Here is a 16,541-nt window from a genome sequence, read left to right as displayed (position 1 = left end):
TCTGTTATAAACAACATGTTTATAAGTTTGATTCTTTTTCTTCACTGAAGTTCTACTGTCAGCTTCATTACTTGTGCAAATTAAAGGCAAGTAAAGGCACACCTTCAACAAAGGCTAAAAACTCATCTCTATGCCTGCAAAAATCACTTTTCCCAAAAGCATGCTTTGGAGAAAACACTAAGTTTTCCTTTAAAATCTACTTTCAAACTGAAAAGGGTTCCTGCATCCCCAATCTTGTACACAAAGCACAGCAAAGAAAGTGATGTTCAAAGCAGGCAGTTCCCTCAAGAAGCAGTCCAGACACTGACACGGATGTCAAACACAGAGGCACAGAGAGCTGTACCTTAGCCAGCATGGCCAGGTGCTGGTTCTGTACGATGGCAGTGCGGTACGTAGCTAATCCTCCTTCCTCCAGAGTGGGAAACAGGTAGTATAAGTGGACACTGGCAAAACAAAAAGCAAACCAGATGCTGCTAGCATGTGATTGAAGAGAAACCACATACGCCTGTAGAGAACTGTGCCCTTCCCTCAGACCCTAGTGGGTAATACGGGTGGGTCCCTTACCAAAGTGGAACTCGGCTTGAAGTAAGGTAAAGATAAAACATTCAAACAATGTCCAATCCTCTCTGATGGGATAGCACTGGCAGCAGATCAGGAAGAGTGCTGCTTCTCTGCTGGGCAGCACATAATGTCTAAATCCCTGCCAGCCTGCAGTTCCCTCATCTCAGGTTTCTGTCTAGCAGCAGCATCAGAGGGTTCAGCACAGCTGACACCTACAGGATGCTGAGGAATAAAGCACAAGGGAAGCCTCAGCCTTGAGAAATGCCATGCTGTGGGTACACAATGCTTTCAGGTGCTGCTGCCAACAGGACACCTGTCTGTTTATACATGTTTCTTAAAGTACTTTAACAGATGCTAATGGAAACAAAGAAAAGAACTCAACAGCCTGGATTTATCAAATGTGTGAAGTCATTATTCCACAAGCAACCAAAAAAAAAAAAAGAAGTAAAAATCATAGGCTTTTAACAACCTTCAATGTTATTTGTCATCATGCTAGCAAGGTTCTTCATAAAACAGAAACAAAACAAAAGTAATTCACTGATCCCATCAAGATCTGCGTAATGAATAAATTATTTTGGATACTTTCATCTATGACTATCTACCCCATGTCAAAAAAAGTTAACACATAGAGGGTTTTCAACATTCTCCAATTAAGGCATTGTATGGCACTAATTATTAAAATATTTTATTAAGCCAGTACATAGGGAGAAAAATGCAGATAGATGCAAGATTATTTAAGGAAAAAAATTGCTATAAAACTTAGAGGCAATCCAATCAAGCATCATAATTCACAACAGCAGACACCTGAAGTTAGGAGAGGTAGAAAAAAAATCAGACTTAAATAGGTGCTTACATGCTCTATTGAACAAAAATGGAGCTCATTTTTTTCTCTGAATCGAGACAAAAGTTAGCTCAGAAAGTGAACTGATGGTTGATGAACAATGACAATGAAAAATGCAAGACATTTTAATCAGCAAGTCTTCCATCGTATCAGCCTGTACTGTTGTATGAGAGAAAAGGCCATGAGTTTTAAGGGCAGTGGAGACCTTTATAGGCTAATAGTTTTTAATATCACATAGCTAATGGCTAGTAGAGAACAGAGATATAAAGGCAGTTTTGTTGTTCATGTAACAAACTGGCTTAAAGAGCAAATTAGCAGTAAACAAGACTACACCTCTATTTAAAACAGCAGAACAAAGCAGGTGCAAATAGATAATAATCTTTAATTTGTGCAACCTGTTTGCCTCTAGTAAGGTAAGGTAGAACAATGGAGGTAACTAATAATATGCCTGTTTTGTTCACTGATTTCAGAATATTCAGGCCAGAACTGGAGAAATTTTTGATGAACCATGAAGTTCTTTTCATTACTTTTGAGTAGACTGCATATATGCTAAACTATTGAAGTTGTTATGGAAGGTACAGCCCTAATAACTGGAAATACAAGAACTGCAACACGTTCAACATTACCCATAAATGCTTCTCCCTTGCAACTAGACAAAGAGAACCCATGGAAACAAAACAGCATGCTAGGAAAAGCATATTTCCTTTAAAAAAAGGGTAAAAAGTTCAACTTGTCTACAGCTGAATAATCTCTAACCCAAATCAATTGCACTCCATGAAAGAGAAACTCTAACTTTCTGTTTTGTAATCTTTCTTGTTTTATCATGACCACTGGAAGAATTATCAAGAGAGTTGTCTGGAGGTGTGCAGGTCTAAATATCAGGCAGGACTGCAAACATTCACAGTGAAAGTAGACACTGGAAAGTTCAATAAACACAACACTATAATAATAACATACAAAGGTGAGAACTGTTGAAGAATTCCCCATTTACCTTGTTAAGAACTCCACCACGGCATCTCCCAGAAATTCTAAACGCTCATTGTGGTTAATCCTGAAAAAGGCATTTTAAAGTTCACCATAACCTAAGTAACACATACTGGTTATTTACACAACACAATTAAAACAGAAAAAAATCAGAGTTGATTGCTAATCAGTCACGATACTAATTTTTGCAGCCTCCCACACCCTCTCTGGATCACAATCCTTTCCAAAACAGAGTAATAACTATGTGAATCATGAAACTCAGGACTGACACCACCACCTTCGAAATTTCTGTATGTTCTGTTCTGAGCTATTGTCAAAGCTTCACAAAATGGGAAAAGGAAGCAGGACTGCTGCCTAGCACTGAGGTCAGGTTTCTCTGTCCATCAGAGGGCACCAGATGATTGAAACAAAAAGCCTGTTCCAAGCCTTGTGCACGACACTAGGGAGCTCTACCTAATTAACATCAACACCTGCAGGGCAGGATGACCCTGCAGCAGATCGTTGCTATGGCAGAGGAACTTGGATTTTTCACAGCACCTTTAAATGCCTTGTTTTCTGTAACTTCCTCTGAGCTCAAAAGAAAGAATGGCTGTACCAGGAGATGCATCCAAAGATGCCATTAAACTTATTAGAATCTTTTATTTCCTGTTTTCTTTCATCACTGTGCCTGATTTACCTTTGTTTTCCATAAAGCTTCATTTCCTTCAAGCTGCCTGCCTGCTTATATTCAAAGGACTAATAAGGGCAAGCAGCTGAAAAAGACTATGAGCTTGTCTTTGAATACATTCAAATTTTTGCTCCAGACACCAAAGCAAGTAAGCAGCACCATTTTGGATTTTACATATGACTGTAACAGAATCAAGGCAATTGCCATAGGGTTTTATTTTTAATCCAGAAGATTCTTGTCAAGTATTTGGCAGCTTTTATTGTAATATTCACTCCTCCAACAATTATATAATTAGTGTAATTTCTGAAATAGCAGGCTTTTGTTATGGGCTGAAAGAATTCAAGTACTTCTGCTGTATAAAACAGTAGTGTGTGAGCAAATCTACAACACCTCTGTGCGGCAACATAACTGAAAACACACCAGTCTCAGAAATGTGACTTTACATTTTTGTGTTATTTCATAAGAATTAATGCAATTTAGCCTTATGTTATCTTTAGAGGATTCAAGTAAGCTTGAAAAGGGCATAGTCTAGATGAAACAGCATTTAGGGAACAGTGCCACAATAATTTATGTAGAATTAAATTTCTCCTATTCCCAAGCTTCTTTCAAAATGATGGCTCTTGGGTCCAGCTAGAGCACTAGCTGACTAAAAGACACACTGCCATCTAGATCATGCATTTCAGAGATTTCACGTGCAACTGCTTCGTGCATTAGCTTTGTCAGCTTTGTGTATTCAACTTCAGCTCAATATGGTGCCTGTGGCTGTAAACCACATCTTAAACTATATTTATACTCAAAAAATTCTTAGTGGTCATTTACAGATTATTGCATTAAAACATTAATGGGTTTTGCATCTGTCTTTAAATTGGAATAGTAAATCAGCAAAGCCCATGCTCAGCACCACACTCCTGTTAACAAGGTGCCATGCCAGGAAGGTGCTACTGTGAGAAAACATAATGAAGAATCCAATTTATAGCACTGATAACAACAACAACAACAAATCTTATTCTGCAGAAAGCAAAAAGGTAGCCTTTTAGTCCTCCTCATTTCAAGGATCAACAAAAATGATAGAATTATCTGTTAAAACCCTCCTCAGACATTTTCTGCAGGTATGACCAAACATTTACTATGTCACTGCTAATGGAGGTACAGCACACCTTCATAATATAAAAGCCAATTCAAAATGACTTTTCAGTTCAACTATTTGCCAAAGCTGTTGCTGACAGTAAGTTGGTTGTTTCTATTAAATATCTCCCACTGCAGCAGCTTCCCTACTTGCAAACAACTATTTTCATTACCTGGAAGGAGCTGGATCATCCTGTCCCAAACGGGACATAATATTTATCAGGGTGTTGATCCCTAAAAACATAAACAATGCACTATTAAGTAAACAGACACTAATTCACTTTGAATAAATGTAGAAAACAATTACTCAAAATGTTACTTTGTAATTGCTGTACACAAGATTATCCTGTTATTTACAGGGCTCATTACATAAAGTATAATCCTTACCAATGCTCTCTGCCTAACTGACCACAGTCCCATAACAACATTATTGAATTTCTGCACTCAGGAAGCCAGATAAATTCCACCTTTGCATGAAAAGGACATTCTAAACATTACATAAGCAACAAATAATTTACTTCATTATCACTGAATATACTTTAAAGGGGTGAGGAATATTTTGCAGCTGACAGACCACACATTCACATTAGCAAGACACATTTACAAAATATATTCCAGTTCGTTCACCATGTTGAGCAGCAAATTAAGAAAACAGTACTTGCCAAAAATCTAAGCAAATACATCCTCCCATTTATTACCCTTGCTTGTTTTCAGCTCTTCACTTGCTGACTAATTTGCAAAATCCAGTCTTTTAGAAAGACCTCACCAGTGTCTGCGTATAATTATTGAAATCCTCTACTAAAGGCATCTCTCAAAAGTAAAATGGCCAAGGAAATGATGATGGAACAAAGGGTGTTCTTACTGATTAAATGTGAGGTAAGAGAAAAATGAAAATGCTAGTGGTGTAAATGGCATACCTTTTTTTCTCATGTGTATATGGTGAACTTTTCTATCTCCATACTTGGGCTGTCGAATCCCACAGTTGGATAAGGAATTTCTGGCATGATCCGGATTCATCCCAAAATTTAAATGATGGCTTGGGTGAGTCATGGCAAGCTATAGTGTAACACATACAGGGAAAAAAAGGGGTTAAATGTATTTTTGCAAATGAAAGAAAAACATTATCTTAGACCAGCAGCTAGTAATAGTTATTTTTCAGTTTGAAGAAAGGTTACAAAGTGATGTAGTCAATCAGAAACTTGGTTCCAGGAATTTAAATGCAGGGTGAGCTTTTTCAGATGTCAGAAAGAAGCAACATTTCTGCTCAATCATCAATTTAACTAATTAACTTTCATCATTTTTTTCTTTAAAGAAAAATTAGTTTAGAAGAGAAAAAGCATGAACTGTCAATTTGCCTTAAGACTTCTGCTTACCAGCTTTGCTGACCTGATTTCAACACATTTGCTTATTTAAAAATATATTCACTCTAACACTGAACTATAAATATTCATATTAAAAAATAAGCAATTAAAAGAGCTTCTCAACCATCCATATTTACATTACTTAAGTATGTATAAAACTCTCCTAGCTCAAAAAATGAAACAACAACAAGTACATTACTCTTGGCAGAGTTAATCACAGAAGAACCCTTTCCCTCATGACTATAGAGGACTCATTCTTCAAATGGAAGAGGAATGACAGGATTGGTCCTGTTTTACCTTTGTACCACCAAGGATAACCAAAAGCTTACTCTGCTGCTGACATCACCACTGCAGAAACGGCAGCAGTAAATAGAACTACAGCTTGCTTTTCAGAACTCCATCCTGCTAACTCACACATTTTCTCCTTCATTACACATACACAGATCAAAATATTGTGCATGTATAAAAATATGGGCACACAAAAGTTGTGTATAAAAAAAGAGGGAACACTGGAAAATGCAAGTTGCAGAAAGTTACTTCTAACACACATGCAGGACTGGTGCTGCAGACTGTGAGCAAAGATGTTCAGTAAGTCATTCAAACATTGTCTGTTGCTTTCTAAGCACAAAACTTAAAGAGTAAAATTATATTGAATCAACAATAAGAACTTTCTCCAAGTCCTTTTTAATTCCTTGATAGTATTACTAAGTTTGTTGTAATTGCACATTCTCAAATTCTGCTCCATCTGGACCAGATGACACATTACAGCTTTTCTGAATAGATAATTCAGTGTAATCTTTTTTTAGCCTGCCTGTATTTTAAAAAGAATATACCATGATAAAATAGGTAACAATCAATGCAGAATTATACATCAAACACTGCCTATGCCCAAGCAAATTACTGATACTATATACATTTTTAAAAAGCTCTTCCTACCATGGAAAATGTTTTTAGGTTTTAAATAAATGAGTGTAGGGACAAAACATTAAAAAGCACATTTGTTATAACCAAACATTATTAACACTTTATTTTTATGCTCTCATCTCTTTTTGATTAAATTTACTTGTTGGTTTGTGTGTTTGGCCTCAACATTTTGAAAGTTTCCATCACTGCATTTTTATCTTTGACATTAAAACAAAGACAACCTGCCAACAACCAAATCCTAGAAAATGCTCAATGTTTAATGTAACTTGCAGTAGGAAAAGGCCTGGAAAACAAATCCTAGAAACCAGAAAAGCTGTGAGAAAAGACATTTCCTTAAAATAATTTGGGAATAAAATCTGTAAAGAAATACAAAAACTGCCATGTTTTGAATTTAGTCCAGTCATTGGAGAGAGATGACGCTTACTTCAGAAGGAAGTTCTGTATAGAAGTCCCCATATTCCTTCACTAAATTCAGAAAAAGTCTAAGAGGAAAGGGGCCACCATGCAAAGAACCAGCCTCAGAGATAATCAGTTCCAAATATGCACTAACATAAAAGGCTAGTTATGTGACATGGATGCATCTAACACAAGTAAGAACTTCTCCTCTCCAGCTCCTGCTCTTGCTTGTTAATAAAAAAAAAAATTCATCATATACTTGCAGAAATCAAGAGCCAAACAGAAGTTTGCAAATTTCTATTCACTACCTACAAATGCAAAAAAAGGGCAACTCTGCTCTTTTGGAACAACTGGCTATAAAAACAAGAAGCAGGGCACATCCACTCATCTGCAGAATAACATTGTATTCTCCATAAATACCTGAAATAAAGAACTAACCCAGAAATAAGTACTTGACAGTCTTTTCAGTAACTGCATTTTTGTCTTGCCACACATTACAAGCAAATCCAGATCTACCATGGGAGCAAAGGCAGGTGTAATATTTATGTGAACAATAGATATCTCTATTTAGAAGTCTCTTGGTCAAACTGAAACTTTCGAAAGATCTGCAGTACAAGTAATCAGGTCCATCCAAGCAGAGGCAATGCTGTGCACTTCAGCAATATGAATGAGCTCAGTAATATCATGGAGAGAAACCAGCAAGATGTTGGGGTTTTCTTTTCCTATCTTACCTGCAGCAAGCACCTATCTCGAAAAGTGTAGCCTATCAATTTGTCCAAGTGCATCAGACACTGATGGTAGCGGACATGGTGGGTGAGGACAGGAAGCATCATTGCATGCTGAAAAAACAAACGCAACAAGCAAAATCATTCAAATTTAGTGTACAGAGAATTCAGTTGACTGAGCTAAAAATACAAACACTTCCCAATTGTTACAATTCTAGTTTACTGTTTTGGTTTAAGTAAGAAAAAAAAATCATAGTTTCCCATCCTTCACTTATCAAAGCACTTAATTAATCATATGTTTTTATCTCCACAGCCCCATCCAGACTAAAGAAATAAATACATAAACCCAGTCTTCAACTTAAGCAACTTCAATAAGGCAAAAAATGTCTTTTTTTCACCTGGTCACCTGTCCCAGACATCTTTCATGAAAAATCCTTTTCTTAGGATTTTTCCTCCTGAGAAGCTGAGAGCCCTCAGGAACAAAATGTAAACAATGGTTATCTCCTGCTGTGGAATGCAACAGGTGCATCTGTGATTGGTCTCATGCGGTTGTTTCTAATTAATGGCCAATCACAGTCCAGCTGGCTCGGACAGAGAGTCTGAGCCACAAGCTTTTGTTATAATTTCTTCTTTTTCTATTCTTAGCTAGCCTTCTGATGAAATCCTTTCTTCTATTCTTTTAGTATAGTTTTAATATAATATATATCATAAAATAATAAATCAAGCCTTCTGAAACATGGAGTCAGATCCTCGTCTCTTCCCTCATCCTCGGACCCCTGTGAATACGGTCACAGTCACCAGTAACAGCAAATTTCAAGAAGCTATGACTGAATATAACACTATATTTGTACCTTTTCATTTAACACTCTGCTTCAAAAATGAAGAAACAGCGCTTCCCCTCTGCCTCATTACATTAAGGAAGAAACACTTTACACCACTTTAGCCAGCTTTCACCAAACAACAGTAGGTACTCAATTTTCAAGCACAGTTGTGCCTTGCTTCACTTCCTTTTGAGGAAGAATTATGGGATTTTTGAAATGCTGTAGTCTGGCACATTTAATGTGCTAAAAAAGTATCAGAAAGGTTGCTGTTTGTCTAAGAAACAGACAATGTTCTCCTGTTGGGGAAAATATCAATAAAATTGAAAAAACAACAACTCTATTTTGTAACAATGGCAGTCACCCTCTCTCAGTGTTTCTAAGGAATTCTCCACTAATATTGACTTTGGATGCATCTGGGTTGAAATAAGCAATTAGTATAGTTTATCAGTAGAGTACTATAGCAAGTATGATATCAACATCACAATTCTTGCATAAGAATGAAGAGAGAAACAGGAGAAATGCAGGATTTGAAGACTTTTATGCATGTGACCATTTGTGAACTAGTTTTTTCTAGTTGTTCCTATTACTGACATAACATGAATATATTCAGAATAAACATGTGTTTTAAGGGCATTAAAATCTGAGGGCTGTCATAATTAATTCAGAAAAAGGATTGTGTATGATTAGAGGAAATGAGTGTATAGCATGGAGAGAAGCAAGAAAAACAAGCATATGAAGTTGATGACGTATAATTTACAAAATACATGCTGTTACAGATTTCTGCAGGTCACTAATGACAGAACAGCAGAAAATACAAACTGTTGAATGTTACAAGATCAAAAATGAAGACTAACTAATGGCAAGACTTTCTGTTTAAGAAAAAGACCATGAAATTCCTGAAAACTAAACACAGGGCTGGAAGGTAATCACAGAATCATTCAGTTTGGAAAAGACCCTTGAGATGATTGAGTCCAACTGCTGAAGTAAACTCCACCAACTAAACCATGCTCCACAGACCTTTATAAATACCCTCAGGGATGGTGACTTCACCACTTTCCTGGGCAACCTGTTACAATGCTTGATAACCTTATCTGCAAAGAAATTATTCCTAATATCCGATCTTAAACCCCCTGGGTACAACTTGAGACCATTTCCTTTTGTCCTGTCACTTGCTGCCTGGGAGAACATATCATCTCCCACCTGACTACAAACTCCTCTCAGGCAGCTGTAGAGAGTGATAAGGTCTCCTCAGAGCCTCCTTTTCTCCCAGCTCCTTCAGCCACTTCTCATCAGACTTGTGCTGCAGACCCTTCACCAGCTCTGTTGCCCTTCTCTGGACGTGCTCCAGTCCCTCAATGTCCTTCTCGCTGTGAGGGGCCCAGAACTGGACACAGGACTCAAGGTGCAGCCTCACCAGTGCTGAGTATAGAGGACAATCCCTGCCCTGCTCCTGCTGGCCACACAAGTGCTGACACAGGCCAGGATGCCCTCGGCCTTTTTGGCCACTTGGGCACACGCTGGCTCATGTTCAGCCAACTGTTGCTAGGAACTCTTCCCTGGTCCTTTTCTCTCAGATGAAATAACCAGCCAATATGCAAGAAAAAGACTTCCAAATGGCAGAGAAATATAAAACCACTCCAAGTAGAATTAGGAAGTGTTATTAAGAAGTTTTAGTTTGTTACCATGTCACTCATTTACAGTTTTTTGGGGGTATTTTTAAGAACATCCCTTTTATCTCCATATAAATTGTACAGGTGTGATTCCTATGTGTTCCTTCACGGAAAGAATTAATTGAAAAACACCAAAACAACCAAGCCTGAAACTGTTTCACAGGACAACTGTGCTTCCCTGCCTCTACATTCCACCGTACTAGACAGAAAGAGTCTCCTCAAGCAACATTTAACATTCTTCACACTAACACGTGTCCCTGCATTTGAGGACTCAGATACCAAGTTTCAGACTTTTATCAGCTGTGGTGCAGTGAAAAAAGAATTGAAAGTCCCCTGTGAGCACAAAGAAAGACTTAATTTGACTCTTGAAGTTATTTTGAAAAAATGCTGCTTTCCTGGCACTAACTGATTGATTGATTGATTCAATCAACATCCATCATCTTGGACTATGGCTATTGAATGTTTCTGATGTTTTACGTATTTATCTCTGTAGAAGAGATGTTTTTAAAATATGTTTGATTTCAAATATTTTGCATGTCCTTTTCTTGCTGCAGCTAGCACAGCAAGGCAGAGACTCTCTCAAGTGCCCTCAGGTAGTGCCATCATCCCCCAGGACAGCAGGTGCTCCTGACCTGAAGCTACAAAGGGGAAGCAGGTGAGCTGAAATGTTTTGGAATGTATGAGATGCTGAACACTCTACAGTGCTGCTGAAGGCTCACTAGCAACAATGGTGTGGGTGGAGAGGGGGAACAGAGGTGGGGTCTTCTCAGCATGGCCAGATCCTGCCACACCGTGTACCACGTGCTGCCCAGCTCAGCGGCCAAGTACTGCACTTTATATACCAGGTAACCTCAAGTGAGCCTGTCAGAACTCAGACATTTTACACTTTTTTAGAACATTCCACTCACCATTTTTCCTACCCTTTCAAGCAGTTCATTTCTGAGACAGCAAAGACCAGTGTCATTAGGGCTATAAGGAACTCAGAGCAAGTATAAGCTATCACAAGTGACTTAAAAGAGTTTCAATCTTCTAAACTGCAATGCTTTTAAAAGCAGTAATTTTAAATCACTGCACTTGAGCTCTGCCCCCAGAGCTGATTTATGCATATTTAGTTTTAGTCTTCTTTAATCTGGGAAAAAGCATGTAGCAACAGCAGCAATCTTTCATTTTACAGACATACAGTTGCCTATTCTTGGCCTCTCTAAGAAATCAAATCAAAGGACCTTCATACCAGAACTGGCTGATTTAGATGTTACAGCTGCAGATGGGCACAAAAATTGTGAAACAGCTTTACTTTTATCACTCTTTGGTGTTTTGCTGTCCTTCAACAAAATGAAACAGGAATATTCAAGACATTAGGAGATGAATCACAAAAGATATTATGAATAACACAGAACAGTTTCAAAGTGCCTAAACTGGAAATTTACTCTGTTTACTTAAGCTATAAAAACATATACAGTTCACAATAGAAAAATTAGGGAATGGCTGTGATGTTCTTGAGCTATGTGAGGAGATATTGTGCCACTATTCTCCTTCTACTTCAGAAGCAATAGTAGAATCACAAGAAATGTTTCAGATGGAAGAAAAGCAATTTTAGTTACTAGCATTTCTCTCACTCTAGAATTTTCCCCTTTGACTTTTAAGATTATAATGAAATTTCTACCTATACCCTTGCCTAGCAACCCCTCTAATTTATACTCCGCATTGTTAAGCTAATATGAAGTTGCACGCATTTAACTCTTAAATAACATCATCAAAGCAACAGCCAAAAAATAATGCAAGTATATCTCTAGCATAATTATATGGCTGTTACTACTACTCAAATTTTACTAATACAAAATTAAATAAAAATTGCATTTATTCTTATTATATCACAAAGCTGGTTGCTGTCAACTGCTTCAGAATAGGATCTGACAGAGATATGTTCCTTAGAGATGTCATGCATATGAAACAGAGTATCTGAAAGATACCTTTCTACTGAGGCTCACCTTAAAAGGTAATTGTGGCAGGGTTTTAGTTTTTTTAATTTCTTTTAAGTAAAAAGATATTTCTTCATGCTTTGCTGTAAAACTTGGGGTGTTTTTAAAAGCAATCTAAATAGAAAAATATAATAAATAAAAATATAATAAATGTAATATAATAAAAATATTAAAATATAATAAATTTTATAAAACCTGGTGGATTAAGAGTTTCACACTAGACTCAATATTTGGCAAACCACCAGCCTCAAACTGGCCATTCCTAATCACTCTCATTTGCACTAATCAACCCCTGGCAGAAAATTTTAAATTTTAAATTACCTTTTTTGTGTGTATAGAAGGGGTGGACAGAACACTAGAATAGTTCCCTAGATCAATAGATATTATTGAGGTACTCATTTCCATTTGGTTCCTCAGTCTAGAAGAAACCCTTGCAAAGGTAAATGGCAGCTACCAAGAAAGAAAATCCATCTCTCTGGTTCAGTCACCTGGCAGACATCAGAGCGTATCCCCGTTTTCCAGAAGCCCTGGCTGCTCAACTCCACAGTGACTTCACGTCTCATTGTGTTCTTCTGGCGAATTTTCTGCAGTGCCTCCTAAGCAGGGAGAGAACAGAGCTCCTGTGAAGGGCTTGCTACAACAAAGCACAGCGATGCACACACCAGCGTGTTCACAATACCCATGGTGAGGTTCAGTTCTGGTCAGCAGTTTCTAAGGCTGGCGCAGATCTGACAACTCCCAGACTGGCAGATGTGTTGGAATACAGTGTAGGCAGGGGATTTTGGTAGACCAAGGAGAGAACAGAGGTGACTACATTTTCTTTGCTGCAAATGACAAAACAAACCAGTCCAACTCATATATCTAAGATGATACATGAGTAAGAAAGCTAAAGTCCTTACAATGAAAGAACTTTCTTTCCCAGATGTACAAAACAACCTCTTCTTTCATGTCCATCACTGTGAGTACTCCTGGTCTGAACACTCAGGAGGAGCAAAACAGGGTTTGCTTTGTCATCTTGGCTACTTTGCAACAGTTCCTGTTCAGCTATGTCATTCTGCCCAGTCTGGGAAAGGGGTCAGCATTCACCAGTCCTAGAAACTACGCTGATTGCAATCCACCAATTTTATTTCAATAAAAATTATTAAATATACGTTTTACCTTGACCACTGGCTATTTTGGTGGTGTGCAAACAATTTGGCTCTAGAAACCATGATAGGGTTTCTAGAGACATTAAATCACTAAAAGATTGTGACAGCATAATTGAAAGAAAATATTTTCTGTAAAAATGAAATTAAAGAAAAACAGATAAAATAAATCAGCCTGGGATTAGAATCTCTTGGTTCCAATACTATAAAGCCCTGGGGTGTGCAAGCTCCCCACACAGCATGAACTAACCCCTCAGTGCTCTGCCTTCTTCAGAACACAAAGCTCTTCAAAGCTGCAACTTATCCTGCCTCTCCATCTCCTTTTCATTACAAGGCACTTGCTCAAAGCTGTCTCTTTCCAGCTCCCAGTTTGAAGCCTGTGAGCAGGCTGGGCAGAACAGGCTCTGTTTTCTGATTTGCAGAGACTCACAGAGTAGTTCCAACACATGCATCTGTCCAGACACAGATTCATCAAACCTCAGACACCTCAGTACAAAGGTGCCTACGGTAGGATGCTAGATAGCCCTGGTTCCTTTTATATTCAGTGAAGGGGATAAATGGCTTCAAAAATGCATTTCTCCCTCCACTGACTTCAAAGTGAGCCTTCAGGTCCTAATTTATGCACCTGCTGTAAATGCTCAAAGTTAGGTTAGAGGAACAAAGCCCCAGGCATGACCTTGTCACAAATAATATCATTGTACAGCCTCACAGTGGTGGATGACTGATGGCAGAGGGAACAAAGATGCTGCCAGCACTGCACCCCTTGTGCATTGTCAAAGGTGTGTCATTGAGTTTTCCTGAGAAAGGTGCTACAGTGTTTGTCAGACCTGGCTGTATTTCAGTCTGACTGGCTCAGAAGCACTCCATAATATATGATTCATAATCTTTAAAAGCCCATGTACAAGTCAGGTACGGTGCTACAGCTCCTTCTGAGTTACTGACACCTCTACTGACAAATATATAGGTTATTGTCACATAAAGTTTCTGCTTCAGCCCTGTATGCCTCCCTCTTGGCATACTACTTGTAAAACTCATTATCTGAGATAATACAGCCTAGAAACAAAAATCAGCAGTCCCCAGCAAGTGCTAAATAAAAAAGGAACATTTTATCTTCTGGAGCAAAATATGATCACCCCCTTACAAACAATCCACTACAATTTTACAAATGAGCTATCCATTACCCCCTAATGAAAATATGCCCATAAAACAATGATCTTCTGCTTGCTCTGTGTGTAGCTGTGGCAAACAAAATCACCTCAGTAAGGACAAATCTTTTTTTTCCTTTACAACTGTGGCACAGTTCAGTCACAATGTTGTGGGGTTGTTTTTTTTTTCCATTTCCAAGTAAGGAAGGCAAGGGCTTATTTAATATCAGCATGAATAAAATGTTTACTAACACTCTTGCTAACACAACAGCATACTGTGCTTTGCAACAATGAAATAACTAGGTGCAATGTCATATGTATCAAACACTTTCTGCAACCAAAAGCAATGCCAAAAGTGCAATTTCTGAGACTTCCCCAATAAACTGGGGAAATCTCAGGAATCACAGTCCATGATTCTCAAGCATCATTCCCAAGGTAGTCTATGATTTTATGAATAATTAGTGTTTCTAATGAATAAATAAAAATACAATATCACTTAATTAAATACCATCCCGTACTTGAGAAGTTAATCTCTCCTCTGTGTATTCTTTACACAGGTTGTTAAATTAAGAGTGACCGATAGACATGCACTGGACAAATTCAAAGCTTCAGTCCATGGGTTTATAGAAATAGGTTGGTTTAGGCTATATTTAGGAGTCTTTGTTTTTCTGCTTTTAATTCCCAATTGGTTGAGCATCTGCAGTTAGGAAATGCTTATTGCTCATCACTTTGCAGGAAAAAAACAAAATGAGAAAAATATCTTGTCTATCATACAACAACCAGATGATTTCAAGTCAAAGATCCTAAGCAATGTCACTATACCACCTAATAAATTACGGTTTATGCACACAAGCGTGGCAGTTTTTATTTCAGAAGAGAAATGTTTAAAATTATGAGCCAGTTAAAAGTACATTATGAAATAAAAAGTCCTTCTCTATGCTAATTCTTGAAACCATTAATGGCAACAGCTATAAAGAAGTTATGGTTCCATAACAGTAATTTCTGTAATTGGGTAAAAAACTTGCAGCAGTTTGACAGCTGAAAAAAAGGAAAAAAACCTCCATTCAATAACAAGCATAGATAAAAATAAAATCTGTGTTAAGAGTCTGGAGAGGAACTGTTTTGTAAAGGATTTCTATTCTTTCCATAAACAGGGCAGTCAAATGGCTTTATTCCATCACAAATTACAATGATCAATTATCAGTCATAGGAAGGTCCAGAATACCTCTCTTTGTGATAATTTCTGTTTATCAGCCTGTTTGACTTTGGGACTATTAGCCAGCAGGTGACGCAGCTTCACGTAACTCTTCCACAGCTTTTGGTATCTGAAGGACAAAACCAGAAAACAAGTATTTTGGTCAGTGAACAGAAGTCTCTCTCTCCCTGTTCGTCATTAGGAACACACCAGCTGCTAATAATGTACACAACGTACACAAAGAATGTCTACAAGCGCCTCTTTGCTACAGAAATAAAATAATCTCAATGCACTTTCCGAGAGGTGACAGTGCCTGGGTAGCTGCTCCAGCAGGGTGGGTCAGGAAGCAGAGAGGAGGCATTGGTGCTCAGAGTGAGGTAAAGAATAGCAAAGATTCAGGCAGACCCCAGGTCTCCCAAATACCCACCATGCTCTCCAAAGGGCCACCTCTGTATGCTGAAAAGACGTGCCTGCCCCTTAATTCAGGCAGGAGAAAACTCCTTCTCCACACGGTTTACCTATCATTCACTGCAAAGGAGTAGCGCCCTTCCCCAGGAAGTGTCTGTCCTTACACCAGCTCAAACATCTCAGTGAAGCACATGAGGAAGAGCTCTACAAGTCACATGCAACATGAAGTTAGCCTGTGAGAAGTGAAATGAACGTTTTGCTCCCTATGGATTTCTGCTGAACGGAAAGAGAAATTCAAGTTATTTCTGTGATTGGCACATACTCAAATTTTCTGGTTTTCTCCAACCATCTAGCCTTTTCTTATTTTGGCAGTGTCTAATTACACATGAACCCCAATTACAATGTTTTCCTTGGTGGGAGTCCCTCAGTGATCCAGCACAAACTTTCACCAAATTTGTAAGAACTTACTCCATCTGAAGACAACACCCCAACATTATATTCAGCTGCAATTGACCGACAGCTTCAAAAGTTACAATGGGAGGAGCAACAAAGAGAATTGTGACAGGGACCCTGTGTCCTTAGACAATGTGGACC

The 16,541-nt window shown here is 38.2% G+C and overlaps 1 protein-coding gene across 3 annotated transcripts in view; it reads right to left on the bottom strand.

Moving 5' to 3' along the window:
• Nucleotides 1-16,541, bottom strand: part of DROSHA (drosha ribonuclease III) — a 73,032-nt gene that overhangs the window by 24,814 nt on the left and 31,677 nt on the right. For all 3 annotated transcript variants that reach the window (XM_031059287.1, XM_031059286.1, XM_005423854.3), the window contains 7 exons: nucleotides 15,570-15,669; nucleotides 12,543-12,650; nucleotides 7,591-7,698; nucleotides 5,096-5,234; nucleotides 4,352-4,412; nucleotides 2,394-2,453; nucleotides 344-443 (listed from right to left, as the gene is read on the bottom strand). In XM_031059287.1, coding sequence (XP_030915147.1) covers nucleotides 344-443; nucleotides 2,394-2,453; nucleotides 4,352-4,412; nucleotides 5,096-5,234; nucleotides 7,591-7,698; nucleotides 12,543-12,650; nucleotides 15,570-15,669 — 676 coding nt within the window. The remainder of the gene's footprint in view (nucleotides 1-343; nucleotides 444-2,393; nucleotides 2,454-4,351; nucleotides 4,413-5,095; nucleotides 5,235-7,590; nucleotides 7,699-12,542; nucleotides 12,651-15,569; nucleotides 15,670-16,541) is intronic.

This window comes from Geospiza fortis, unplaced genomic scaffold (assembly GCF_000277835.1).
Source record: "Geospiza fortis unplaced genomic scaffold, GeoFor_1.0 scaffold58, whole genome shotgun sequence".
Classification (NCBI taxonomy): domain Eukaryota; kingdom Metazoa; phylum Chordata; class Aves; order Passeriformes; family Thraupidae; genus Geospiza; species Geospiza fortis.
The sequence above is the reverse complement of the archived record's forward strand: the minus strand, read 5'-3'. Positions and strand labels throughout refer to the sequence as shown.